At 54.5% G+C, this 27177-nt stretch overlaps 11 protein-coding genes across 11 annotated transcripts; 6 read left to right on the forward strand and 5 right to left on the reverse strand.

Annotated features, from left to right (window-relative positions):
- Positions 1 to 165: 165 nt before the first annotated feature.
- Positions 166 to 2670, forward strand: QC764_404880 (uncharacterized protein; the record flags this gene model as incomplete). Its single annotated transcript, XM_062946782.1, has 1 exon — positions 166 to 2670. The coding sequence occupies one exon, from the start codon at positions 166 to 168 to the stop codon at positions 2668 to 2670; it is 2505 nt and encodes an 834-aa protein (XP_062800964.1).
- Positions 2671 to 2793: 123 nt separating this feature from the next.
- QC764_404875 (uncharacterized protein) lies at positions 2794 to 4633 on the reverse strand. Its single transcript, XM_062946781.1, has 3 exons — positions 4004 to 4633; positions 3591 to 3941; positions 2794 to 3531 (listed from the first exon to the last, which is right to left on the reverse strand). The coding sequence occupies exons 1-3, from the start codon at positions 4617 to 4619 to the stop codon at positions 3095 to 3097; spliced, it is 1404 nt and encodes a 467-aa protein (XP_062800965.1). The 5' UTR covers positions 4620 to 4633; the 3' UTR covers positions 2794 to 3094.
- A 579-nt stretch (positions 4634 to 5212) lies between these two features.
- QC764_404870 (uncharacterized protein) lies at positions 5213 to 6254 on the forward strand (the record flags this gene model as incomplete). The annotated part of the gene is made up of 3 exons (XM_062946780.1): positions 5213 to 5845; positions 5909 to 6088; positions 6168 to 6254. Exons 1-3 carry the CDS (start codon positions 5612 to 5614, stop codon positions 6252 to 6254), a joined length of 501 nt encoding a protein of 166 aa, XP_062800966.1. The 5' UTR covers positions 5213 to 5611.
- Positions 6255 to 6548: 294 nt separating this feature from the next.
- QC764_404860 (uncharacterized protein) lies at positions 6549 to 7821 on the forward strand (the record flags this gene model as incomplete). Its single annotated transcript, XM_062946779.1, has 2 exons — positions 6549 to 7099; positions 7158 to 7821. 2 exons carry the CDS (start codon positions 6549 to 6551, stop codon positions 7726 to 7728), a joined length of 1122 nt encoding a protein of 373 aa, XP_062800967.1. The 3' UTR covers positions 7729 to 7821.
- A 77-nt stretch (positions 7822 to 7898) lies between these two features.
- QC764_404850 (uncharacterized protein) lies at positions 7899 to 10184 on the reverse strand. The gene is made up of 3 exons (XM_062946778.1): positions 9396 to 10184; positions 8577 to 9336; positions 7899 to 8516 (listed from the first exon to the last, which is right to left on the reverse strand). Exons 1-3 carry the CDS (start codon positions 9687 to 9689, stop codon positions 8107 to 8109), a joined length of 1464 nt encoding a protein of 487 aa, XP_062800968.1. The 5' UTR covers positions 9690 to 10184; the 3' UTR covers positions 7899 to 8106.
- Positions 10177 to 11708, forward strand: QC764_404840 (uncharacterized protein; the record flags this gene model as incomplete). Its single annotated transcript, XM_062946777.1, has 3 exons — positions 10177 to 10995; positions 11055 to 11107; positions 11145 to 11708. The coding sequence occupies exons 1-3, from the start codon at positions 10215 to 10217 to the stop codon at positions 11706 to 11708; spliced, it is 1398 nt and encodes a 465-aa protein (XP_062800969.1). The 5' UTR covers positions 10177 to 10214.
- A 485-nt stretch (positions 11709 to 12193) lies between these two features.
- On the reverse strand, positions 12194 to 14947 carry QC764_404830 (uncharacterized protein; the record flags this gene model as incomplete). Its single annotated transcript, XM_062946776.1, has 1 exon — positions 12194 to 14947. The coding sequence occupies one exon, from the start codon at positions 14945 to 14947 to the stop codon at positions 12194 to 12196; it is 2754 nt and encodes a 917-aa protein (XP_062800970.1).
- Positions 14948 to 16051: 1104 nt separating this feature from the next.
- On the forward strand, positions 16052 to 20341 carry QC764_404820 (uncharacterized protein). Its single transcript, XM_062946775.1, has 3 exons — positions 16052 to 18950; positions 19015 to 19859; positions 19926 to 20341. Exons 1-3 carry the CDS (start codon positions 18272 to 18274, stop codon positions 20259 to 20261), a joined length of 1860 nt encoding a protein of 619 aa, XP_062800971.1. The 5' UTR covers positions 16052 to 18271; the 3' UTR covers positions 20262 to 20341.
- QC764_404815 (uncharacterized protein) lies at positions 19979 to 21847 on the reverse strand. Its single transcript, XM_062946774.1, has 2 exons — positions 20875 to 21847; positions 19979 to 20805 (listed from the first exon to the last, which is right to left on the reverse strand). Exons 1-2 carry the CDS (start codon positions 21338 to 21340, stop codon positions 20348 to 20350), a joined length of 924 nt encoding a protein of 307 aa, XP_062800972.1. The 5' UTR covers positions 21341 to 21847; the 3' UTR covers positions 19979 to 20347.
- Positions 21848 to 21995: 148 nt separating this feature from the next.
- On the forward strand, positions 21996 to 23661 carry QC764_404810 (uncharacterized protein). Its single transcript, XM_062946773.1, has 3 exons — positions 21996 to 22388; positions 22545 to 23048; positions 23115 to 23661. The coding sequence occupies exons 1-3, from the start codon at positions 22343 to 22345 to the stop codon at positions 23621 to 23623; spliced, it is 1059 nt and encodes a 352-aa protein (XP_062800973.1). The 5' UTR covers positions 21996 to 22342; the 3' UTR covers positions 23624 to 23661.
- On the reverse strand, positions 23618 to 25582 carry QC764_0071510 (uncharacterized protein; the record flags this gene model as incomplete). The annotated part of the gene is made up of 3 exons (XM_062940652.1): positions 23618 to 23878; positions 23948 to 24122; positions 25051 to 25582. The coding sequence occupies 3 exons, from the start codon at positions 25580 to 25582 to the stop codon at positions 23782 to 23784; spliced, it is 804 nt and encodes a 267-aa protein (XP_062800974.1). The 3' UTR covers positions 23618 to 23781.
- Between the last annotated feature and the right edge of the window lie 1595 nt (positions 25583 to 27177).

Below are 27177 nucleotides of genomic sequence, written 5' to 3' on the forward strand. Positions count from 1 at the left end.
AAACCACTGCTGATCCCCTCCCCCTCCTCGGTCTGGCTTCTGGGTCTGCAAGAGACAGGACCGGTCTCATCACATCCTTATTGATGCGGGACAAAGCATCACCATAGTCTCTCGTTTATTCTTATTACATTTTTGTAATCCCTTAATTTTTCAGCCCTTATCACGATGCGTTTCCCGTCGCTCTTGACGCTTTCCGTCCTCTTCCTTGGGGCAACGGCCTTGCCCCTGAATGACGCTGACGCTGACGCTGACGCTCTCGACGCCGAGATTCATGAGCTGCTCAAGCGTGAAACGGCCGAGAAGAGCAACTGCCAGTTCAAGAGCCGACATGGACCGGGACCCAAGCCGCCACTGCCGCCACTGCCTCCGACTCCTCCGGTGACCTGCGATGACTTTTGGTTGGCGAGGATTGACCACGAAGGCGTGGCCCCGTATGCCCCAACGGCGGGCTATCAAGTCTGGCGCAATGTGAAGGACTTTGGTGCAGTTGGTGATGGTATTGCTGATGACACGGCTGCCATCAACGAGGCCATCAGTTCCCAAGGCCGGTGCGGTCCAGGTTGCACTGGCAGCACCATCACTCCTGGCCTCATCTACTTCCCTCCCGGCACGTATAGGGTGACCGCGCCCATCATCGACTTCTACTACACCCAGCTGATCGGAAATCCGGGATGCCCTCCCGTCATCAAGGCTGACTTCAACTTTGTTGGTCGCTGGGTTCTTGATACCAACCCATACCAGGATGGCGGTGGCCTCGCATGGGGCGCCACCAACGTGTTCTGGCGCCAGGTCGCTCACTTTGTCTTCGACTTGACAGATGTTGCCTTTGACACAGAGATTGCCGCCATTCACTGGCCCAGTTCGCAGGCCACCTCTCTTTCCAACGTCGAGTTCCGCCTTTCCGAGGCGCCAGGTACCCGTCACCAAGGTCTTTTTATCGAGGAGGGTTCTGGCGGCTATATTGGCGATCTCGTCTTCTACGGTGGTAACCAGGCCATGATTGTTGGTAACCAGCAATTTACTTTCAAGAATATCGCCATCTACAACGCTCGGACTGCTATCGAGCACTTTTGGTCTTGGGGCTGGACTTATATTGGAATCAGTATCACCAACTGTTCGACAGGATGGGATTTGACTTCAAACAACGGCACCTTTGTCAATGTGGGCACCATCACCATCATTGACAGCAGCATCACCGACACGCCCATCGGCATCGCCTATGCCTGGCCCAACCCCAACCAGCCCAACGTTGGAAACACGTTGATTGTTGAGAACCTCGACTTGGAGAATGTTCCTGTGGCCATCAGAGGCCCCTTTGGCACCGTTCTTCCTGGAACCACTTCCACCACCACCAGCCTTACCATTCCCGCTTGGGGCCGCGGAAACAGCTACGACGAGAACAGCGGTCCCGTTTTCTTCCAGGGCACCTTCACTCCACCAACTCGTCCTTCTGCGCTGACAGCCCCCGGAGGAAGATACTTCACCGCGTCCAAGCCGTACTACGAGGATCAGCCTCTGTCTGCCTTCCTCACTGCTCGCGAATTTGGCGCCAAGGGTGATGGTTCCACCGACGACACCCGGGCTCTCAACCGTCTGTTTGAGGCAGCCGCGAAGAGAAGAAAGATTGCGTACATCAACGCCGGTATGTACCGCGTGACCCGCACAGTGTTCATCCCACCTGGATCTCGCATCTTTGGTGACTCTTCTTTCCCTGTCATCCTGTCATCCGGCCGCTACTTTGAGAATCCAACACGTCCCCAGCCAGTGGTCCAAGTCGGCAACCGCCGTGGACCGGGATCTGAAGGCCGCATCCAGTGGTCCAACACCATCGTTTCCACTCGCGGCAAGCAGCCCGGCGCCATCCTGATCGAGTACAACCTCGCCACCACCCACGCGGGTCAGTACTCGGGCATGTGGGACGTCCACACCCGCATCGGTGGCTTCGCAGGCTCCGACCTCCAGCTCACCCAGTGCCCCAAGACGCCCGAGACCCCCATCACCAGCGCCAACCTCGACGTCGACTGCGTGGCCGCCTTCATGTCCATGCACATCACCCGCAACGCGGCGAACCTCTACCAGGAGAACAACTGGATCTGGGTCGCCGACCACGACATTGAAGAGCCGGCCAACAACCAGCAGATCACCGTCTACGCCGGCCGCGGCCTCCTCGTCGAGGACACCCGCGGCCCGCTCTGGCTCGTCGCCTCGAGCGTGGAGCACCACCAGCTGTACGAATACCAGTTCTACAAAGCGTCCACCATCTTTGCCGGCCAGGTCCAGACCGAGACGGCCTACTACCAGCCCAACCCCGACGCCCGCCTCCCCTTCGCGCCTGACGCGCGCTACCACGACCCGGAGCTGCTCACCCCCGGTGATTCCGGGTGGGGCGTCCGGGCGGTCGACACGACCGATCTGTTCATCTACGGCGCGGGCTTGTACAGCTTCTTTGACAACTACGACGTCAACTGCTCGCAGGTGGGGACGGGGACGAGGTGCCAGCAGAGGATCTTGAGCCTGGAGCGGTCGAAGGCCACGATTTACAACCTCAACACTGTGGGGACGGAGAACATGATGACGATTGATGGGGTGGATCAGGCCAGCTATTTGGATAACTTGAATGGGTTCATCAGCAGTGTTGCTTTGGTGGAGACGAGGGATTTGGTGGTTTAGGAGTGAGAGAGGAGTTTTTTTTGATGAAGAAATGACCATGGGTTTTTCTTTTTTTTTTTGACTTTTTTGACTTTTTTCATCTATGTGTCTGTGATGGATTGTGGGAAGATTCGGTTTTGGTTTGGGATATTTACTTTTTGTGTATAATGAGTACAGGCTTGGTGAACAGGCAAACCGAGCGCTGTGGAAATTGAAAATTCATCGTCTTCCAGAAGTTGTTTGCCAAGTATTACTACTAGGTGCTGGTGTGTTGTTCTTGCCATAACTGGCTGTCATGTCCCAGCTCGACTACTTGAGCTCAGGTGATGGTGTGCAATACCCATATCCGTACTCCAGTGGCAATTATACCGGTCTCATCGATATCATACATCAGCTGATATGGTCTCCTTTACACAATACATCATACAACGTAGCCCTTTCCCCCTCAACTCTCTCCCGTAGAACTGCTCTCATTCCGCTTACTCACATTCATTGAATCCTTCAGCCCGCCCAAAATGACGCGGTGTATTGCTTGAGTCCTAGTGTTGAGGTCCTGCTGCATTTCCTGCAGATGTTCATAGGCCTTGATCAGCTTTTCAGGCGTCATGTTGCGGTACCTGTTCTCCCACAGCTGAACCAGGTTTGTCGTGATCGCCACCGAAGTAGCGAGTGAGGACAGAGCAGGCGATAATGCCGGTGGTTGGCCTTGTGACGGCGGTGCTTGCGTGGTGGGGTTGTTCCTTTCTAGAATAGTCGCGAAGCAAGGGTGAAGAACAGGTGTTTCGGTGCCCTGCACGGCAGCGGCAAAGCTGGGGTGAAGCGGTGGGTTTGCTGCTGTGGCTGTCGATGCTAGAGGTGGTGGTGATGTTAGATGGGCACTGCCTGCTATCCCTGTTAAAAAGCCAACGTTCGAGATTGTGGGTCACAAACGGATAACATACTGTTAGTAACTCCGGTACGTAGCGTGCACGATGACCCAAGCTTCCCATACCAACAATTGGCACAAGACCCGCCAGTGTATTCCCCGAACTCGGCATCGTTGATGACGACACATTCGTTGTAGGGCCCCTTCATCTCGGCGCACCGCTCGCAGGCCTGCTTGCGAGGCAAGACATCGCCACAAGCCTGCATCATGAAAGAGGGCATGTTTTGGGTTTTTTTGTTGTTCCAACGCAAGCTTACAGCCGGGATTCTTTTCACGGGTTGTCGGCATAGCCAGCGGAAGAACGGAAATGTTCTCATCTGTATGGGTCTGTGCTGGGGAAATGTCTTTTCTAACAGGTCGAAGCATGCTGGCAGGTGTTAGCAACAGTACTGGACCCAGTAGTCATGGCGGGAGATACAATTTACTCACGGAACTGTGTGGGTTGTTCGATGAAAGGTGCCGCAAAGCTTTGGCGCGCATGCATGGAGCCATTGGTGTAGGCGCCAGGGGTTGAGGAAGACGAGACATTGTGAGCCGAAGTTAAAAGCCTCTTGGATCTTGATGGGAAGTCTCCATCCTGATCATATTCGGCTTTTCGTTTGGCGTTGTCAGGGAGCCTGCCCAGCACATGTGAGATGGTGCCGTTGGCTGAATCTGACAAGTCTTCGATTTTGAGAAGGTCATTGTCACTGTTATCATCGGAGGACTCGGACTTGGAGTCAGAAACACCGTCTGATTCTGATTCTGATTCTGATTCTGATTCTGATTCTGGATAAGACGGTGCTACTGGTGGAGGCATTTCTTCTGATCGATGGTTGGGTGTGATGTCCAAAGTGGCACGGCGCTTGAGGTCAACTGGGATTCTGAGAAGAGCGTGATGGAATTTCGGTTCAACAGCCACGCGCGCCGCGTCTGAAGAAGTACAAGCACCTGGGAGTAAAGTATTGGATCGACTGGTATTCATAAGATAGCTACCATGAAGCGATGCAGCGTTACACCTTGTGGTTCCTGCGTCAAAAGAATCGCCTGGAATCTGGATGTTCATTTCATGAGAATGAGTTCGCGTTGAGAATCTGGTGGGGCAGCGACCAAGATCACCCACACACGTGATAGACCAATGGCAGACCTTCAGGGTTAGGGCTATGTAGGTAGTCAGCCACGAGACAGGGCAGCTCACGATTCCAAGGCATGTTGGTATCCACCTGTTTCTTGTATCGCTGGTTCTTGCTAGTTGTTGTTGGAATGTTTGTTATGATGTTCGACCGTTCTGGTTGGCCAAGATCAATACGTGTTTTACCCCTGAGAAGCCCATGAACAGCTCCACTCCACTTAACCACCATCAACAACCTGCCTGTTACTGAAGGAGGTTGATTGACAGCAGAAAAGAGGTCTTGTGAGTATTAGAATAAGAGGTTGAAGAGTCCAAGAAGATCAATGCCTCCTTCCTTGCTAATCTCTTCGTGAATCACCGCACGAAAAGTACTCGACCAGGAAATTTACCTCGAGGTAGCTGCTTGCCCCTGTCTCTACTTCTTTTCAAAGTGTAATACAGCTTAGGGTAGCCTTGTACAATGTTCCAAGACCCCGGCATTTGGGTCCCGCGTAATCCATTCGTGCGGCTCACCGGACATAGTCCCTCCAAGGGGTCCTGTCTAGATTTAATCCGGCCATATGCTCGGATGGCGTTTCTCTCAGAGATCAGCCCTGCCATTTCACCCCTCGTTTGACGATCAACCGACGAGCAGTCACCGGAATAGAGTGGGGCAGATTGCAGGTAGATTAAAATACAAGGTCTTTGCGGTCTTGGTAATCTCCATTTACCCGCACAGAGCAAACAGCAGCATCCGGCATTTCATCGAAGCAATAATAAGCTTTATATATGCCCGTGCCACAGCGGTCTTGCAGTGCTTGCCTGGATCGAGGCCGTCACTATCATCTGCATGACTACCTTAGGTATATAGACACTCGGTCTTCCGCCCTTTGAATCTTGCCCCAGGGTTTGTCCCTTCACCGTCAACCAAACACAACATATTCAAGATGCGGTTCTCACTCGTCCTTCTCGCCCCGATCCTCGGCGCCGTCGCTGCCCCCACCACCGACCTCGACAAGCGAGAGAACCTCTGCCACTTGCGCACCCCTCCCCAGCTTTGCACCCCTAACCCAAACACCACCGTCGAAGAGACCGCCATCAGGGCCTACAAGTTCTACCGTGCCTTTGTCACTGACGGAGACCCGAGGACCATGTTTTCACTGATCGACAACGTGTACAAGGTAACTTATGTCTTTCCCGCCATTTAGCGAGAACGTGCACTGATGGCTTGCCGCGAACTTCAGCAAAACACCCCTGGATATCAGTCTGGACCCAACGTGATCTGGCCCCTGTTCTGCAGCGGCCGTCGTATTGGCACTGAGCAGGCCACGGCCTGGTGTTTCGATGCCAGCACCAACATGAGTTACGCGAGATACAGCGTTACGGACCGGTGGAGGTGGGTTGATGGGTGTGTGCATGAGCATGTGAGTTTGGCCCTTTCTTGACATGTATCCCACTCCAAATATTAAAATATACCGGTGTTCTAACAACTTGGGAAAACAGTGGGACCAAGGTGAGCGTATCCCGGCGCAGGAGAAATGCTACCAGCTTCCAGCGGGCATTGTTGGCAAGCCGTTGGCGGAAATTTGAGGCGGTGGTTTGACAGCAAGACTATGCACTCACCTGGTTACATGTGGATAGAATCGGGTACATAGGTATGAATTGTGATGAATATTCCGTGAAAGAAAGAAGCTGGAATACACAGCCAGAGATAATCCCGCTTCTGTTCTCGCCCGAGTCAGGGCACGAAGCTGTGACTCGAAAGCAGACTGGGCGAGTGTCCGAGTCCCAGTGGTCATGATTTGATGTTTTGTCGCGCTACTTGCCTGACGTCTGTCAAGTAGTGGATCACGACGAAAAAGGCAAATAAAACCCGAAAAATCCATGACGGTATGGTTGCATGCGAACTGTATGCCGATGTTGGCGAATCGTTCAGCTCGGCGATCATCGGATCCCGAGGCTGTGGAGAACATCACCACCCTGGGCATGCTTACATATCAAGCGCTATCGGGCACCTTTTTGACTTCAACATTCTACAAGGTAGGTACGGTGCCCTGTTCTTTTCAACCACCACAAGACGACAAACTCTTCAAAATGGCCACCTACACTCGCGACCAAATCTCTCACTATCTCCAGCACATCGGGTACACGCAAGATGTGAATCAACATTTTGCCGAGGACCCCCTGGGCTTACTCACCAGAATCCAAATTCTACATATGGCCCGCGTTCCATTTGAAAGCCTCTCGTTGCACTACTCAAAATATCGAACTCTTTCATTGAATCCAGAGGATTTATTCGTCAAGATTGTGAACCGGGGACGGGGCGGCTACTGTATGGAAGTCAACGCTTTCTTCGCCGCCGTCCTGCGAAGTCTGGGATTCACGCTTTTCAGCACTGGTGGAAGGGTTAGAGGAGATGCAGGATATAAAGGATGGTAAGGGAGCTTGTTATGACTAGTAGTTTCACTTTGAGCTAACCCGAATTCTATCTAGGGATCACATGGTCAACATCGTCACGATTGACAACCAGCGATATCTTGTCGATGTTGGCTTTGGCACAAACGGCGCTACACGACCAGTTCCTCTTCAACATGAACACCGATTTTTGACTGTTTTCCCAACGGAAGGAATGCTCGAGTATCGTGGCATCGATGCCAACACAGATCCAAACCAGAAAGTCTGGGTGTACTCTGTCCGGCAAAAGGAAGACGACCCGTGGGGCGAGATGTACTGCTTCGGCGAACTCGAGTTTATTCCAGGCGACTTTGAGGTCATGAATATGCGTACATCTTCAGCTCCGCAAAGCTTCTTTGTGCAGAGTGTCATGTGCATGAAAACCCGTTTGGACGAGGGGAAACAAGACCCCGTTGGCAAAGTGATTCTGCACAGAGATTACATCAAGCAGCAGAATGGGAATGAGGCCCCAACTACGACAAGATTGCTGAGCGAGGCGGACAGAGTTGAGGCGTTGAAGAGATACTTTGACATTTCTCTCACTTTAGAGGAGCAGCAAGGCATTAAGGGGCTGGCGAGTGAGCTCAAGGACAGGTCCAAGCATGCATGATAGAAATGCAGAGAGATACCGGAGAAAGCAAGCTCGAGATGACGTTGAAACGAGTAGTCGGAGATTCAATTGATACCGGAAGATGAGCCCCCACAGCCTGCACCACAAGCTGCAGTCCCCCCTCCCCCCCACCCCCCTCAACACCACGCTATTGATTCACATAGTGTCTGGGCTCGTTCAACTCCGGGTCAATGCTACCCCGAGCCGTCCGGCCGATGACTTTTTGTTACAATGGTTGCCAGTTTTCCCTCATGAACTGTATAGCTTTCTCTTCCTTGACTGGAGGCATGTCACAGGATTGATAGGCTTGGATGTACAATGCTACGATTTCTTCATGGCATCAATTCGATGAAGACAGGCACCCCTTCTTTTCCCCATTTACACAGCCATCAACCACGCCCCCAGCCCAACAAGCGCGGTCCAACCCAGCACCCTTGTCTCCCACCCAAACACCGTGGACGCAGCTGAGTCTCCATTACCATTATTGTTGCCGCTCCCATCCCCGTTTTGTCCGCCTTCTGGCAAGACAAACTTTCCTTCTGAGTTTTCGCCTGTCCTCTGCAGAACGTAAATCTCGCCCGTAGAGTCGCTCGAAAACCAAATTCTCCCCTTGGAGTCAATGGCCAGCCCCACCGGCCTGAAGCACTTGTCTGGGCATTGCGTGTTGTCCACATTCGTGATGATATCCCTCAGGGCCCCCCTGCTATCAGCCGATGCCGCTGGTTCTCCTGTCGCGGCATTGAAGGCGATGCTTGCCACCTTGTACCCCACGGGCGAGGACCGGTCAACTGTTATTTGTTACGGTCAGCATACAGGCACAAGGAGGATATTATGAAGGAAAGACCTACAGCTCCCCCTAAACGTGATATACCCCGTCTCGCCCCCAGTAGAGAACTTGAGATCAATCGGCGCATAATGCGCCGGAAACGTCAACCTCGGCGCGACATAATCACTCTCGCACGTCTCATCCGTCAACGAGCTGTTCTCTTCCACGGCAAACTGCTTCCCCACCCCCAGCCCATCCCCATCCGGGATCTCACTCGGGTCCCAAACCGCGAAGCAGTGAGGGTAGCCGTAGTTGTTGTTGGCAGAAGCATTAACCTTGACAGTTTCATCAAGATAGCCAAAAAAGTTGAGCTCCTCTCCGGGGTTGTTCTCCCTGATGTCCTGCCCGTTTCTCGTCACCCCGTCCACGCTATTTTCCACGGCGTATATCCCGCCCGTCCGGGGGTGTTCTGCTACGCCGACGCTATTCCTCAACCCCCAGCCGAGAACGTCACCGTCGGTGTTGAAGTTGTAAGGGCTTTCCGAGTCAGAGCGGTTGGTGATGTCAAAGACTCTAATCTGGGAGAGGCCGGACGAGAGGACGGCAGCGCGGTCGCGGTTGGCTTCTGCGCTGCCGCGGGAGACGATGAGTTTGCCTTGGACTTTTTCCGAGATGAGGAGGGTGCGGGTGACGAGGTCGTTGTTGCTCATGTTGGCGACGAGGGTGCGAGGCTGTGAGGTGACGACACCGCCGCGGGCGTTGTAGGACCAGGCAAGTACGGATTCGGCGGTGGAGGCGTAGAGGATGTCCCCTTCGTTGGACAAGGCGAGGCCATGGTTGAGCTGTTCGAAGCGTCAGAAGTCTGGTTTTGCAAAGAGGAGATGTGGGATTCAAAACATACACCCTGGAGCTCAACCAACATGTGGGAGTGGTTGGCGTGGAGGCATGTTCCGCCGTTGTCTGTGAATCTGTGACGACTGATTCCCTTGCCGCTCTCTACAACAAGCAGAGCACCGGCTTCATCAAACTGGATACTTCGTGGCTTGGTCAACCCGCCGGCGACAAGCTGTGCTTGCCAGCCATTGGCAACAACCGGAGCAGGGTTGCGGGGAACGAGAATGTCGCCGCAGGTCCCTTGTGCCAGAGCACCCGCAGTGTAGAGACACGCTCCGGTCAAGACGGCTTTCTTCACCATGTCGTCTTCTGTATAGCCTCACCTGATGCTGGCCCAAGAACCAAGATGAAGGAGACAAAAGGCGGGCCCAGATGTTGTTAATATCTACGCAGAATCCAAGAACCAGGAGCGCGGTAGCGAGAGGAGAGCGGAGCGTGGAAGGGAAATCAATGATGCTCTCCTCAGCCTATCCCCAATATGTGACCTGCGGGGAGCAACGCAACGCTTCCAGCCCAAAAGCAAGGCTAGTGCTCATCTTGCCTCTACTTCTCAACCCCTCCAAGCATTTGCTTCACAAATAGAAACCAGAAGTGGATGATGCGATATGGGGTGGCACGGGAGACATGTGTGTGCCATGCAAATTCCCCGCATAAACCGCTCACAACTTGCCTGATCAGCCAATCAACCTACACCATGATGGTGGGATTGGGTGGAGGGGCAGGACAGAAGCAGAGGATTGCGGGGGAAACTGGACGGACGGCTACGTCCTCCTCAACCACACGCACTCGAGACATCCCACCTGGGCCAGTCAAACTTGACTGGCCCATGGATGCAGTGCAGAGAGTCAGAAAGAAACGGCAAGTAAGCAGCATCATGCAGGTTGGCTGCGAGGAGGGGCGGCTGGGATGTTGGAGAGGGGAAGCTACCTTGTCTTGGCTACCTGCTTCGACAGTATGGAGGGTGGTGTGCGTCTCGCCTCGATCAAGTCGTGGGCTCTCGCGGTTTTCTGTGTCAAATAGACCCGTACACCCAGAGGTGCGTGCATTTGGCATTTTGCGCATTCACCCGGCGATAACGGACCAGGTTGTCCTCCAACATCTCAAGCTGAGGTCTATCGTGATACCACAGACTGCCCGGCAGTTCAAGATGAGATACCTGCCCAAAGTCGCGCTTGCGACAATAGTCTCCTCCCTATTCCTGCCACCAGCTTTCTCCCTCCCACAAGCTGGATCAGTCCCCGACGCCGCCCCTCTCCCCTGGGTGACCATCAACCCCCAAGGCGACGCCGAAACCATCATCCCCAAAGTCATCACCACCGATGGCCACCGCGCCACCCTCTCCAACCCGCCCGCCCACCTCATCTCCACCGCAACCTACACCCTATCCCCCGACGGCCGTCTCTCAACCTACACCGGCCTCGCCCCAGTAGCAACCGCCACAACCAACCCCGACAACAACAACAACAACAACAGCAACAGCAACAATGATGACGACGACGACGACGAATCCGCCGCCTTCCTCGCCTGCCAATCCGACAAAGGCCACGACGAGCCCTTCTGCCTCCCCCGCCGCGGCTCCTCTCTCATCGCCGGGCGCACATATTACAGTCTGTTCCCTCCTCTCCCCCCACCTCAGTTGGATACCCAAACCCCTAACTCACCACAGTAACCTGGTCCCCCTCCTACTTCTCCCCCCAATCAACCCCCCTCACCCTCCACGTCTTCTTTTCCTCTTCTTCTTTGTCTCAACAAACAGGCATCAACCTCACCCCCATCCCCATCCCCGCCTCGGTCGGCTTCTACGCCTGGACCATCCCCCAATTTCCCCACCACCTCCCCCATCTCCTTCGCCCTCCAGCACAACGACACCACCACCGAGGAAGCAAACGACATCGTCACCGTTTCCGGCCCGACAGTCAACGTCTTTTCCTCCGATCCCAACCCTGAACCATCAGCCTCGGGGGATGGCAACGGGACCAACCACCTGGCTATTGTCCTCCCTATTGTCATCATTGCCATCTTGATCGGGCTGGCAGGGTTTTGCTTCTTGTTCCGTCGTCGAAAGGGGAGGTGGCCTGTGATTGGCGAGAGGGCGAGGTCATCAGGGAGTGGGTATACCGGACAGGGAGGGAGGAGGGTGCAAGAGGACCAGGTTGGAGGGGGAGTGGTGACGGGGGATAACAAATCCGAGACCAACATTGGGGTGGAGCTCACCGATCGGGACAGCTGGTCGCCTACCTCGCCCAACTCGCCGAGCAGGGGGAGGAATGTGTTTAGGGAGGAGGTGGAGAGGCAGGAGAGGTTGGCTAGGGGGGGTTGAGGTGGGTGAACACAAACACTGCACAAAAAGCCCAGCAGCAGTAAAGTAGGTCGAGATGTGATTAGTTTTAGTTACATAACAGCTCTGTAGAGCATAGGTATTTTGTTCATCGTGGTGGGATCAGCAATTACAAAGATGCTAAGGTATGTCCAGGTGGCCGACCAGTCCGCTGTGACGGTTGGACCAAATATATGTGGCGTGTAAAAAGCGGCCAGAGATGGGGGGACCTGCCTCCTCCTCCAATGCCAAATGGTCTAGAATGCAGAAAGCTGAAGAACCCATTCCATCCGTCCGTCCGGTCATGCAAAATCGATGGATATGATGCTCCTTGTGCAGTATAATCCCCCTCCCCGCCCAAAAAAACACCCTGCCCCCTTTGCCCCATGTTAGCAGACCGTGACCTCCATCCATTACATCCAGCTTCGTAGGTATTCAAGAAAATGCGTGTTGTGGTGCGCCGCAAGGACGGACATGCCCAGATCAGCTCAGCCAGAATCGTCCCACCAGCCGGCCTCTATATTCGGCTTGTAGGTGCCAAACGCACTGAGCCTCAGGTGCTTCTTGTTGGCAATCTTGGTCGACGGATTTGTGGCCGACAGGGGAACGGGGAAATCCGAGGGCGAGATGGGCGAGTCTGGGCGCGGAATGCCTTCGTCTTCTTCGTCCTCAGCCGGATCCTCCAGGATCTGATTTGGGATCGAGTTGTTGGCCGGGTGGGTGGGTTGAACGCTGGTTTGATCGGATGATCCTTTGCGTGGAAGACTGCCGCTCCGAGGTGGCCTCCGCGCGCCGGTAGTGGGCATGGACATTGCCGACAAGGATGCACGCTGCTTGTGAGGTTGTCCCGATCTGGAGCTGGACTTGCTTCCCCGGCGGTCAGACTCGGCCGGCGCGGGAAAGTCGTCCAGCTGCACCATTGGCCCAACATCCGAGCTGGACTCGTCCATCATGACGAGGATGTGACCGTGCTTTCCGCTTTGCTCAACCGCTGAGCTGCTCGCCCGTGACCGAACAGAGTCCTGGTGACGGGGTCGTGCCGACAGCGGGTTTGCCTCGGCGCGGACGGTGCTCATGCTGAAAGACGACTGCCTTGACATCATGCTCATGCCGCTGCTGTCGTTGGTCACCTCCCGCTTCAGGCCCGGGTGTTCCTCCTGGTCCGTGTTATCCTCATATTCGGCAAGAATATCCTCACGCATCCGGGCGCGCTTCTGACGCAAGGCAGCCAGCAGCATCTCTTCCTGCCGCGTCACTGCCATGAAGCGCCCGCTCTGGTTGTCCTGAATGCTGCTGGCGGCACTGCCACGGCGTCCGCTGCGGTTGCCACTGCCCTGGCTGCCTCTGCTAGCTATGGAACCATCGTCCTGCGTGGAAGACGACCGTTGACTCTGCAGATAAAAGTCCACGCTAGTGGGCGACAGTGGCGGTGTCTGCTCGGGGCGTGAAGCCTGCGGTGGTCGCTGAGTGGGATGGATGGGGGGCGCTGGAAAGTCCTCAAACTGGGTCTCCTCGGGCACAGTCCACACTGGCTGGTCCTGGGACTTGCTCTTGGGCACCATGCTGATCACCTTGGCTTCGTACGTCGTTGGGGTTTGAAGCGCCGAATACCCATGCGTTCGGGCCGTACCCGTCGTGCCGCTGGAGGAACGGTTTTGTGGGGGGTAGATCTGCAGTGAGTTGTTCATGCTGGAGCTGGGGGCCAATGAGCTGGACCTTGGGTTAGTTTTTGGCGCTTTGGAAGCCGCAGCCTGTTGCTCCCGGGTCGGGAAGTACTGCGGACTTTCGGCAAAGGTGGTCTGCTTGGGCACCTTGCTTCGGCTCGAGTCTTCGGATCTGGTGAAAGATGGTTGAGACATGGCCGATCGTGGGCTGACGGGACTGGCGGGGCCATCACTGGGGGGCGGGGGGACGGCAAGCTGATCGCTACAGGCATCGTAGTCGTCTTCTGAATCGGACGAGAGGGCCAAGACGCTGTTCTGAAGCAGGTCAATCTCCGTTAGGCTGCGGTCTGTGCGTTTTGACGCTTTGGACGTTCGCGTGTGCCGACTGGAAATGCTGGCACAGTCGGCCATGGGCGATACAAGACTGGGCGCGCTTGGGGGCCTGACCAGATGGACATCTGGAACCTTGACAGTCAGAGGTGGCGGATCTTGCCTCTGGCCTGTCCGCGATGCGCTGCGCGGAAAAGGTGAGAGGGAGGGTTTTCCCGTGTTGCTGGTGGGTGGTGTTGGATATGCTGGGAGCGCGCGGTCTGGCGGTGGCCCCCGACGCTCTGGAACTTGCTGGTAGTTATTCTCCAGCGCCTCGTCAAACGTTTTTTGTTCATAATGGTCATAAAGGTTGTGCAGTTCGGCGTTGGGCTTGATGGGGATTTGTTTTGGGCTATCCGAGCGCCCGGCCGAGCTGATGGGTGACGGCCGTGGATCGGGAGTGGCTGTTTGTTCTCGTAATGACTCCTTGGTCATCTTGTTCCGAAGTCTCCGGTCAATTCGCTGTGAAATCGGCGGGGGCGTTGATGCAGAGGAGCTGGACATGACGGACGGTGATGTGGTAAGCACATCAGAGCCCAGGACGTGGCCGCTGGTGGGTTCCGGTCTGAGATGTTTGTGACTCCTCTTGGACAGGAGCGAGGAGAGATCGAGCCTGGAGGGCTTCTTCTTCTTCAGCCCTTTCGGCTCGGTGTTGAAGTTGCCGTCAAAGTCGAGAATGGCATGCGCCTTGGATGGCAGTCCCTTGGCCATGGCCGAGTTTGCGGTCTGCTGGGAGATGGCCAATGGCACTTTCGCCTTGTCGTAGTAGGATCGGATGGTGGAGCTGGACTGCTGGCGACGCAGGCTGGAGGCATCAGTGGTGTCGTCGTGGCGTCCTGATGGCGCCATATTGTCCTTGGGCAACACAGCCGACTCTTCCTCCCAGCGCCTGTCTCGGTTCCCCGAAGATCCATGGTGTGCATCATCACGACGCGCAGATCCCAATCGAGAGCCCGCATTGTCCCGCCCGGCCGGTGTTTCCGTGACATTGATGCTGATCCCCGCGTTCGATTGGCCGTCCCACGGCCCCCATTTTGTGGTGTCTGATGTTGCGCCTGCGAGATCGAGGCTGATGGCGGTGGTGCCGAGGATCCTCTGGGCTTTTGTGAGTGGCTCTGAGATGGACAGCGGCGCGGCAGAGGCGGCGGGTTGCGACTGTTTGTGTTTTCGGCCCGGGAGCGAGAAGGGAAATTTGGACGAGTGGCCCATTGCACACTGGGCTCGGCTCGGGGCCGATGCCGAACCTGACCGGGTCGGATCTCGAGCAGCACAGGGCAGTCTCGTCTCTGGTGTGTGTCTTCTCTCCGGGTCACCTGGGGCAGCTCATGACAGTCGTGGCAGGAGGGAAGAGCGAGAATAATATTGAGCTGGAAACAAGAACAAGAGCAGAAAAGAAGCGGTGGGGACAGGATCGGTTGGTCGGTGGTCGGCCGTGGTCGGTGTTCGCATCCAGCCAGGTGCAAATTTCGGGAGCCGGCAGCAGCACGTCAGTGGTTCCAGGGGGTTGCTGGCTTCGATGTTAGAGACGGGTGTCGGTGTCGAGCGTCGATGACGGATGAAGTCGATGGAAGTCAAGGGCGCGCAACCCACACGAACGACGACGGGCTGTCGCGTTCTCATATGGCTCCCGGCAGACGGATCCTTTCTGGCACACGGCCCTCAGCGCAGCAGTCGTTCGGAGGCTCGTTGTTTCTTGGCCCACCCCTTGCTATCGGCAATCAGCGGAATCCCTGGTGTTTTGGACGGCCCCACCCACCTAATGCTGCTCACGGCGGCGCAATTTTGAAGGTGAGGTGGTGATAACGACGGCGATAAGGATGTTATAAGTCTACACTGGAGGTAAATACTGCGTAGATACTGTGTCTTGAAGAGGCACATGAGGACGGGAGGAGGAGAGAAGAAGAAGAAGAAGAAGAAGAAGAAGAAGAAGAAGAAGAAGAAGATGAAGATGAAAAAGCAGAAGCAGAACCAGAGGAACCTAAGAGAAGGAGAAGCGATGGGCGCGCGCATCGGACCAAGAATGGGAGGCCCGTGAGAGAATACAACCCTTTCCTTTCCCCATTCTGCTTGGCCATCTCTGATAATATTTCCCGGTCGCGGTCACGGGTCCGGGGGGTCGTGTTTGTTCAGGTTCATGTCGATGTCGTTCCCCTGTGGATTTGCTGCATGGATGCTGAGATCCCTGCTGTGGCCCTGCTCCTCCCCTGCTGCAAGCCACTGTGGCCGTGGCGCAAAATTTGCAAAAAAGCAAGGGAACGGGAACCGTGGACCGACAGCACTGCAGATTCCATCATTTCCATCTTTTGTTCTTTACTCCGATGAACTGAGGAAGCCTCACCCTCTGTCTCTTGCATTTCAATCGGCGTCACCTCTGCATATCCAATATTATGGAGCAGTACCGGTGTCTCTTGTCCAAGGTCTGGCTGAGGTGAGAATGGCGACACAAAGACAAAACAGAGGCAGCGATACCCTGGTCTGGGTCCCCTGGGGGCCGCCAAGTGGTCGCATTCTGTGGAGAGGACGACAGGTACTGAAGACTTGCGCGATCGTCAGCAATCTCAGGCCAGGTCAGCGCCCCAGCTGAAAGAAGGCTTGGAAATCGTCAATCGCCAGCGATCATCCAGTGTAAAAAAAGAAACACGATGAATTAGACCCCGGAATTCCCATGGCCTGTCATTTCCAGCTCCTGTTCTTCTTCTGGTTCTGCCCGAGTCAGCACTCCAGGGCTCCGGTCCTGAAAGCGACACTCACTCGGTACCAGCATCTCCAGAGAGTGAGCCTGAGGTGTGAGAGAGGGGAGAGAGGAGAGACTGCAACGGTTACACACCGCTAGGTGAAACTCACAACATCCCCTTCCACCTGTTTCACTCACTGTATGTAGCTCCAGCAGACGACCGTAAGAAGACCAGGCTTGCGAGGTGCTGCCACAACCAAGAAATTACCGACTGATCTGCGACCCCCATCGCCCGTCGATGCTCTGTCATTCTTCAAATCTGAGATGGTTGATCATGGTCACCGGCGACGACAGCGATATTAAAGGTAGCGAATGCAACCCCACGCACACAGACCGCGTTTATTATCCCTTCCACAATGCTCTCTCTCTCTCTTTTGGGCGACGGAACCTGCCCAAGAACCATCAGCACATCCCCCCGCTTTCCTGCCGATCTCTTGGATGGTCCCAACTTTCGTAGAAATTGGCTGAGAGGACGTGGCCGAGAAACTGCAAGCTTCACAGATCAGGGCTTGGCATCTCATAGAGTCTCCTTCAACCTGTAGCCGGATCGATCCATCACACACACACACAGCAGCCTACCATGGCACCTGCAGCATATGCAATGCCGTGCCGGTGCCGTGAGATGCACAGAGTCTCTCTCTGTCCCGGCGTCTTGGTGGTGAGGGGGATTGGGGCCCAAGCACTGTCATGAAAATGCGGGGGATGCGGGGCTTTCATCTGTTTTCCTCATCTTTTTCTTCTTTCTTTTCGGTGTTTGCTGAAGCATGTCTCAATCGCTGTTCCAACACTGCCGGGTTGTCTCGAGATGATCGAGATCTGCTCACCGTCAATCTTCGGGAATTTCATCGACTTACCTTTTTGTCGATGCCGGGCTCAGACCTCTCGGCCGGTGCAGATGTCATCGTGATAGCTCCAATGCGCACGGCTTCGGTTTGTGCATTAGCCCTTCCGTCTCGCTCCAGTCACCTCTTGGTTCGAGTCTGATCATTTGCCAACCTGGAAATATCATTTGATCATTGTCCCTTTTGAGTGGCTATTGGCCTGTGCTTGCCTCTTGGATGTGCCACGGAACCAATGACAAGGCTGACTACAGATATCTCGAGATACGGCACCACGATGGTACTTTTGGCCTCAAGTCTGCACCCAAATCTCTTGCTCAGAAAGACCACCTCCGATATCGTTCCTTTGGCTACCTACTAGTACCCCAGATCGCAAGGGAGCCGATATCTTCCACGTCAGCCGAGGCCACCATCGGGATCAGTACCATTGTCACTCTTGACCATCACTGGTCAAAGATGCTTAAATTGTTCCCAGGCAGTCTACCAGTATTCTAGACGTATCACCGCGATGGATCCCTCGGCCCTTTCCGACGACGATTGGTGATAACCAATCCCCAGACATCCGCCACGTGAAGTCACGGTAGGATGGAAAAGGCAGGCGGCCACTCAGCTGGGTTAGAAGCTGGAGGCATGCCTTGGCACCGTTAACCACCTGTCCATTCAGGCAGGTCGCCCGCCCAACGTGCTAGTATCCCCAGCCAATCAACACGCACAGCACCCCTGAATAGCCCCTGAATTGGGCTACGATAACATAACTGGTGTAACGGCGGCCAGGTCCGCCTTATGTCGTACTTGCCTTGCCTATCAAATCAACAAACTCCATATCCCACGTGCAATACAGGAGGAACATGCAGCATATAACTACGAGATGATCGCCTGCAACGGCTTGTCCTGTTTTCAACAGCTTGGACTCGCACAGGCCCGAGCCCGATCCCGACGACAGCCACGACGACGACGATCATGAAGGCCTCACCGACTGCTCTCGGCATCTTTGCCATCACGAGCCTTCAGTCTCTGGCGTCCGCCCTGACAATCGCCGAGATCAATGGCAACAAGTACATCTCGCCATACTCAGGGCAGACCGTGACCAACGTCACCGGTCTCCTGATCGCCAAAGGTCCCAACGGAGTATTCATTCGGTCGACAACCCCGGATAAGGACATTGCCACTTCTGAGGCCATCTATGTCTTTGACCGCAATGTGGGTGCCAACCTGACCGTGGGCGACATCATCTCTTTGGATGCCAAGGTGCTCGAGTATCGGTCAAGCAACGCCTACCTCTATCTGACCGAGTTGTCCACTCCCAAGAATGTCCAGGTGCTCTCCAGCGGGAACAAGGTGAAGGCCTTGGTGATTGGGAAGGACACAATCGACCCCCCCAACACTCAATTCAGCTCGCTGGATGGCGGTGACATCTACAATGTGCCCAACGGAGTGGCCAACATCTCCGAAGTGAACCCTGTGCTGGAGCCCAAGAAGTTTGGATTGGATTTCTGGGAGAGCTTGAGCGGTGAACTGGTCACCGTCCGAAAGCCGAGTGTGATCAAGCAACCCAACAACTATGGTGATACCTGGGTCGTCGGTGACTGGAAGGTCACGGGGAAGAACAAGCAGGGAGGCATCACCATGACCGACAAAGGTGAGCAAACTTGCCAATTTGGTCTTGGGCTCTTGGTTTTTTTTTTTAACATGTCAAACCATAGATTCCAACCCAGAGGCTATCGTCATTGGCTCCCCTCTTGATGGCACCAAGAACCCCAACACCAGCAAGATGGGCGATGAACTCGAGGAAATCACCGGTGTCGTGCAACATGCCTTTGGTTTCTACTCGATCCTCCCCCTCACCGCCGTCAAGGTGAGCAAGCCCGCCAAGGGTGTTGCTGCTCAGAAGCCCACCAGCCTCAAGAGCAAGGGCCAGTGCAAGGCCATCACTGTCGGCAGCTACAACGTCGAAAATCTGTCTCCTTCGTCTGAACACCTGCCCCTGATTGCCAGCCACATCGTCACCTACCTCAAGTCCCCTGATTTCCTCTTCCTCCAGGAAGTCCAGGACAACTCGGGCCCCACCAACAACGACGGCATCACCTCTGCCAACCTGACCCTTTCCGCTCTCGCTGCCAGCATCAAGGCCGCTGGTGGTCCGACCTACGAGTTCGCCGAGGTTGCACCCGCCACCCCTAACCTTGACGGTGGCCAGCCAGGCGGCAACATCCGTCCCGCCTATCTCTACAACCCAGCCATCATCTCCCTCTACAAACCCAACCAGGGCCAAGGGGACGATGCCACCTCCGTTGTGAAGGGCTCGGGCAAGAACTCTCCTCCCTCCCTGACCTTCAACCCGGGCCGCATTGAGCCTGCCAACCCAGCCTGGACCGCCTCTCGCAAGCCCGTTGTCGGTGCCTGGGTCGCCAAGGGTGCCACCAAGCCTTTCTTCACCGTCAACGTCCACTTCGGCAGCAAGGGCGGCGGTTCCAGCCTCCACGGCGACCGTCGTCCTCCCATCAATGGTGGTGTGGCTGACAGACTTGCTCAGGCTAACGTCACTGCTGTAAGTCTTCAAGTGTTTCCTTCCACTGTTCTCATCAAGATCCCGAGTCACTGATCCACCCGCAAGACCTTCATCTCCCAGATCCTCAACGCCGACCCCAAAGCTGCCGTCATCTCCGCCGGTGACTTCAACGAGTTCTCCTTTGTCCGGCCCATGAAGACTTTTGCCGAGATCAGCAAGATGAAGGACCTGGACGAGGTGGCCGGCATCAAGCCCACCGAGCGGTACACCTACGCCTTTGACATGAACGCCCAGGCGCTCGACCACATGTACGTCAGCCCTTCGCTTGCGGCCAGCAGCAAGAGCGACTTTGAGCACATTCACGTCAACACTTGGGGGTCGTACGCCGAGATGGTGTCGGACCATGATCCCAGCGTGGCTCTGTTTGATTTGTGCGGGTGAGATGGTGTTGTGGGGAAAGGTGTACGAGTATTGCCTTGTCAGAGGCTTGTAATATCAATTGAAGTTCAGTAACATGTGAAAGATGATCAGCTCAAGACGGACCAAGTCGGTGTCGAGGTGCCAGCAGAGCTCCCTGATATCGAATTCGAACTCCCATCGTCCTGACTCGACCTAGCCGTGACTGTTGCAGTTCCGACCCTGAATTCCTCTCTTGCAAAAGCTCGTGCAAAGACTGGGGGGTTGGGTGATGGGACTGGCACCGGCCTCATCTCCCCATCTGTGACCACCTGCCTGACGAGCGTCCCGTTGCTGTGGTGGACTAGTGTGACAGAGTCCGTCTCGAGGGAGGCAAAATCCACATAGCAGGAGGACATGCTGTCCTTGAGCCTCATGTCGGCGAGGTCGTAGGGGTTGAAATTCCCCACGACCACGTAAAAGCCCTTGGATGGCGCGATCTGATACTCCTCGCTGGGCTGCGGGACGAAGGTGGCATAAGGGCCGATGCTCTGGCGTGTGGACGAGCAGAAGCCAACAACGAATTGGTCTGGGGTTCGGCGTTTAGCAGGATGTACGGGGGTGAAAATAGACTGTTATCAGTAGAAGGAACACCTACTCAGCTTCGCCTCCTTGACCGAAAAGTCGCCTCGGGTCTGAATGCAGAAGCACCCAACAGCACCGGACGGCGCGGGGTTGTTCTCAGTAAACGCCGGCGTGCCGCTTGAGCTGTCTATCATGAGCGTGGTCCCGGGTACGATATTGCCATGTTTGTCTGTCGACCCGAGTGTGACAAGTCGCTGGTCGATGACCTCAACGCCGCTCCCGACGCGTTTTCGGTTCTGGTCGTCAGGTGACGGGTCGACTTCGACATCGTAGACCCCGCATCTTGCGTACAACTTTTTGGAGAGCGTGAAGTTGGCCTGGCCATGCGGGGATGCCACCCCCCGGGCGCTGCTGATGATGCGAGTGACCACTTTGATGGCCGAGCCGCCGTTGTGCTTGATGGTTGGCGGTTCAGCGAATAGGGCGTAAGACCGCTTGATGTCGGAGCGGTTGTCGATTGAGATTGCGTATGGAGCCATGGCGGTATGTGATGATGCAGTCCTTGGGACAGAGTTATATGGCTTTGAGAACGTTATCTACGTCAGTTCGTTGGCGGGACTGATGGAGCGCAGTTTGATGAAGCAAGGAACAGAGACCGTGTCGAAAGTCTAGAACCGAATGACAGCTACAAAGTTTGTAACCTGTATGCAGGGGAGGTTCAGCTGGCCCTAATAATCGTGGCTTTTCATTATTGATATGCGTGATGGCCAAACGGGTATAGCTTGTGGCGTATTCCAGGATCACAAATCGCCCGAAGTGAAACTCTGGCTCCATCGATATATCGTAGAGCCGAAAATTGATGTTTTCGGAAACACTGTCCGCTCCATTCATCATCAGCACCCGTAAGATCCAACCTACCAACATTCCTATCATAACACCCTGCTTGGCTGGCACTGCTGAATTGACAACTACCGATTGAATGAATGACATGGTGAGTGGTTCGCATTCGTATGGGATAGTCTACTTAGTGGCTGAAGATATTCCATACTTTCATCGATGTTATCTTATGTTCATAGTTGCAATTCAGGGGCGCCCCTTGATCATCATCTTCCACGTGATACACACGTGACATATACCCCTCATTCCAATCTTCCCTTCGTAAATGCATGGCAGATTCCATTCTGTCGTCTTGGTTTCTTTCCGTCTCCCGTCAGGCATGAATCAACACATTCCAACCGGCGCGCACGGCATCTCCCTCCCGCCGCGTGACACCCGACAGCGCGGCAGCTGGAACTCGCCAAGGAAAAAGCCTTTCCCCGTTCTATCTCGGCCGGCCCGATTCCCGACAGCTGCAGCATCTCCCGTTCTCCACTCTCGACACATCGTCATCCACTCAGTGCTGGTCGGAGGCTCTATTCCTCAAAGTTCCTTCGTATCAGGATTGATGAGTAATTGAATTCCAGAATAAAATAACCCCCCTCATTTGTCTTCCATTCCCATCACCAGAATTCTCTACCAACTCGACAAAAACATCAGGAAAAATGGCAGGAATCGCTCTCCTTGGTGCCGGCATCTTTGCCCGTCATGGTATGTTTTGGTCCTTTCCCATCAACAACTGCCCCACAAAAAATGAAAACAGCCCCTTTCACACCCCTTACGTCATTGCCTCCATTCCCACCAGCATTCCACATCACCAGAACCATCACCACCACCAGTACGCAGCAAGGCTAACACGAAATGCAGAACACCTCCCCGCCATCCTCGCCTCCCCAAACTTGCTCTCCCTCAAAGCAGTCTACTCCCGTTCTCAGACCTCCTCCGTCGCCCTAGCCGACGCCCTCCCCGCCGACGGCCCCAAGCCAGACATCTACTATGACTCCCCCTCCGAGCCCGGCCGCGGCCTGGCTGACCTCCTCAAGAGAGACGACATCGTCGCCGTGGACGTTGCGTTGCCTATTCTGGCCCAGCCCGAGGTGATCAAAGCTGCTCTCAAGGCCGGAAAGCACGTCCTTTCCGAGAAGCCCGTCGCGGCCGATGTCAAGGGGGCAAGGGAGTTGATCAAGTGGTACGAGACTGAATTGCCAGCCGAGAAGAAGCCGCTGTGGGGTGTGGCGGAGAACTTTCGGTTCATGAAGAGTTTGGTGTTTGCTGGGGAGGAGGTCAAGAGGATTGGAGGCCGGGTGGTGAGCTTCAAGCTGGAGAAGTTTGGGTGGGTGGCGGAGGATAACAAGTATTTCAACACTCAGTGTGAGTTTGTTCTGGCTACCTACCTATGGGAAGGGAAAGTAAGATGCTAACATGGACATGGAATAGGGCGCAAGGTTCCTGACTACCAGGGTGGATTCTTGCTGGACGGTGGAGTGCATTTTGTGGCTGCGCTGCGATACTTGCTTGGGGCTTCTGGACAGGAGTTGAGCAAGGTGGCTGCGTATACCGCTCTTTTGGAAGAGAGATTACAGCCTTTGGATACCATCCACGGTGTTGCTTCGACCAAGCAGGGCGTGAATGGCTCGATTGTGCTTTCTTTTGGGACCGAGTTCAAGAACGGGACGGATTTGGAGATCATCACAACCAATGGAACTGTCAGCTGGAGCCCAACCGAGGTCAAGACTGTGACCAAGGAGGGGGAGAGCAAGAAAGAATTTGAGTACAGCTCTGGTGTTGGCGAGGAGGTGGCTGTGTTTGCACGGGCTATCAAGGCCGGCACTGGAAAGGTCGACGGTCTGCAGACTCCCGAGGAAGCGTTCAAGGACTTGGAGGTTTTGGAAGGATTGCTAGAGTCTGGATCTGGGGGCGCCAAGGTGAAGGAGATTTCGGTTTAAATACTGATTTCCATTTTTGAAAATTACCCTACTTACCTACCTACCTACCATGCGCCATCCCCAGCCTCTGCCGTGACGCAATGCCTTCCCTTCCTTCCTAGATACTTTTCACTTCCCTGACACTTTATCGCCCAGCAAGATAGCACGTACAGGCGCTGCTAATCCTTGACGCATTGTTCGTACACGCTGATGCGATGGCTGATGATACCGAGGCCGGCAGAATCTGGCGTCTCACTATGGTAGTGACGCCGGTTGCTCTGTGGGAACGGAGGTTAGCTAGCTGGTGGCATTGGTCGAACCTTGAAACCAAGAGATAAAACCTACGTAGCTGTGACGGTGCGCGTGCTCGGAATAGACGTGCTGACTCGTGTAGCAACTGCAGTAACCCTCAGCGTTTGGGTAGCAACGACGACAGGCGTGAGGTAGGTGAAGCAGAATGCTCGGCCGGTCTGTGTGGCGTATTGGTTGATGCGGCTGCGACAGATGTCGGCTGAACAAGCTGTTTGGTGTTAGAGTCATATCATATCAGGTGTCATACAACGTGGGGATGTATGTACTTTGAGCTGCCGCGAAGGCAAGGAGCAAGGAGCAGATCAGGAACGAAAAGAGCTTCATTGTGGGCCAGACTCTTTGTTTGGATGTGGTCACGGAGGGTTTACTATTCAGCGCTTGTGGGAAACTCCACTCTAGATTCAGCGCATCAGGACAACTTGTGTCTATTTATCCTCCATCGCAACGAAAAGATAATATTTTGGGCGGATAAGCAGTGATGCTCACTCGGCCGAGTGCATTCCAAAGAAAATTGCATAACTGAAACACGTCGCTACGATGCCGCGGAAATTTTGACGATGAACGTTGGTCAGAGTGACACAGTTTGACGTAATTTTAGGAATCGATCGCCGTCTTGTAGACGCAGTGCCGAGGAGTGGCGTACCCAGAATTCCAACGGGTGGGCAACTTGGTATACCGTCACTCTATATATGAGGTAGATACATCAACCACCTCATATTCATGTAAGCTGTGGCATCAATGTCTCGCAGCGCCAGAAACGCCGCGAGGATTAAGTACATCTTAGCGATCCCCTACAGCAAAGCAACAAGCCCAATCGTCCAGAACCCCCATGCAAGTGGTAGAGTGGTAGGTTCACGTGCCGCTTTGGCCCTCAGTTTTTCTATCCTTGCTTGCTCAGAATCGGGAATAGCGGCCTTTGTTTGCTATCCAGAGATAGATCCACTTCCATCTCCCAAGGCGTATCCAAGACGCTGTTCTTTCGAGAACCCAAAATGCTGCCGTGACACCAAACGGTATCGAGCTGGATACTCTCCACAACACCTTTTCCGTTGTAGTTGGAAAGGAAAAGTTCCATCCAGCCACATGAACAGCAGTAAACAAAAGTTTCGCAAAACACAAGAAATATTCTTGTGCACCGTATGGGTTCATCGGAAACCGGTCGTTGGGGATACGCTGAATCGGCTGGTCGGGCGGGATCACTGGCATTTTCATGAACGGTTGGACATTGAGTGCCCGGCCCGGACCGTTCTCATCGATGAAATCTAATGGTGTGGTTCTCCATGGCCGATCGCCCATAATATCGCCGATCGCTGTTCTTGTCGCAAGCCTTATCAGTGTCCTGACATCGGCCCGCTTGTGAAGCCAAGCGTAAGCAGTCATTAGAGAGCATACCACGATGTCCATAGTGTTCAACTCGAGCGTCGTGATAGCCAGTCGCTGTCCGGCCCGACCAATCGCGTGTAGGATTGTGTAGCCAACCTGAAAGGATGTGATGAGGCGTGCAAACCGGTCCTGTTTTGACTTGTACTCGATCTCGCCGACATCGGTTTCGGGATCTTCGATATGATTGTTAACAAGTAACCAGTGAAGTTGCTTGGCATTCAGGGGAAAGGGGCCACTGGCTGCCGCTTCGAACACGAAGCCTCCCACATCGGCAAAGAAGGCCATTCTCATGGTCCATTCCACTGGGTGTGGCCGGAGCTGTGGAAGTCGTGAACAGAGTGACGAGCTCTGCTCCGCCGCCCCGCGGCATAGGTGAGAACAATTTCTGGCGCTAGAATAGCCAAGAGCATCCATAGGACCCGACGGCGGAAGAGGATGTAAAACGCGTCTGACTTCTGTGGGACATTCAAGCAGAGAAGAGTGAAAGTGCAGATAAATATAGTAACAAGTGACGTCCAAAGGATCCCCCAAGTTCCGCGGAAATCCGGCTCACCAACCCACCCTTTAACGCGGCCGTTATAAGCTTCCAAAGAGGCAGATGCTATCACTTCCGGCTCGAGGGCTTTGGTATCCGCTTTGCTGCTCATTCTACCTCCTGTCTCGCGACCTGGTCGCCTGTCTCTTGCTGCTCATTCTACCTCCTGTCTCGCGACCCGGTCGCCTGTCTCTTGCTGCTCAAAACGGAAATCGAGTCACACGCCTCCGGGATGAAAGAAAGCAGACAACCGCGATAGATTGAATCGTAAGGTGAGATATCGTAAAGTGGGTAAACTTTCTGGTGTGGAACTCGAGTCCAACTTTGCTCAAGAATACCTATCAGTTATAGAGCAGTTACTGAGCTGGACCTCGCTTTACATACCTTTCCAACCTGGGGAACCAAAAGTGGCACCAGCTGGTTTCAGGACCAAGCCCAAGTACCTCGTGCAGCTGAATGCACATCGACAATAACAACAACGATTACTGTTGGCCAACATATAGCTGCTGTTGGAGTTTGGGTACCAGGTAGTTGGCCAGAACCAGAAGCCCCTTGCCAGGTTGCCCGTATAGTGATATGTGCCTTACACGGAGCAGTCTGCATATTTCATCATGGGCCTGGAGTTGAATTATCTCGCACCGCGGAAAGTCTCAGGTTGTTCTAGACTTCCGGGTGCTGCAACCAAACATTCATATTCATATTCCTTGCTATTTTATTCCTACATTTCGACTGCCCGTCGAGCTTTGTCGACGAAATAAGGTACCGACTATAGCTTGCAGATGCAGCATGCCACCTCCCATGTCCCTCAATTCAGTCCTATACTCGGCGGTTTACATTTTTGGTGTTTTTGTTGTTGGATGCTTTATTTTCCTCACTATCCTCGCTATCCCATTTTTTCAAAATCAAGTCTTTTACTTGCACAGGGCGACTCTTTCCTGGTTTCAAGACATCACTGTGCCTGAGCAATGGGGCTTCTTGCGCAACGAAGTATCCCCATTCACTCTCCGGGCCCCGGACAGAGTCACGCTGCAGGCCTGGCATATGCTCCCGCTTTAACTCTATCGCCAGCATGGAGAGGAGCTCATCAAAGAACCAACGGCAAATTCCCAAGACATTACCAAGCGTCGTGGTTTCCAGCTGCTTCAGGATGATCCCGAGGCCCTCCTGATCCTTTACCTCCACGGGGCCGCAGGCACACTGGGTTCCGGTTGGCGACCACCAAGCTACCGGGCCATGTCAGCGGGTGCCCCAGGCCGGATACATACCGTTGCGTTTGATTATCGTGGTTTGGAATCAGCGGGGGCTCACCATCCGAAGAAGGTCTTCTCATTGACGCTCTCACTTT

This window comes from Podospora pseudoanserina, chromosome 4 (assembly GCF_035222485.1).
Source record: "Podospora pseudoanserina strain CBS 124.78 chromosome 4, whole genome shotgun sequence".
Taxonomy (NCBI): Eukaryota; Fungi; Ascomycota; class Sordariomycetes; order Sordariales; family Podosporaceae; genus Podospora; species Podospora pseudoanserina.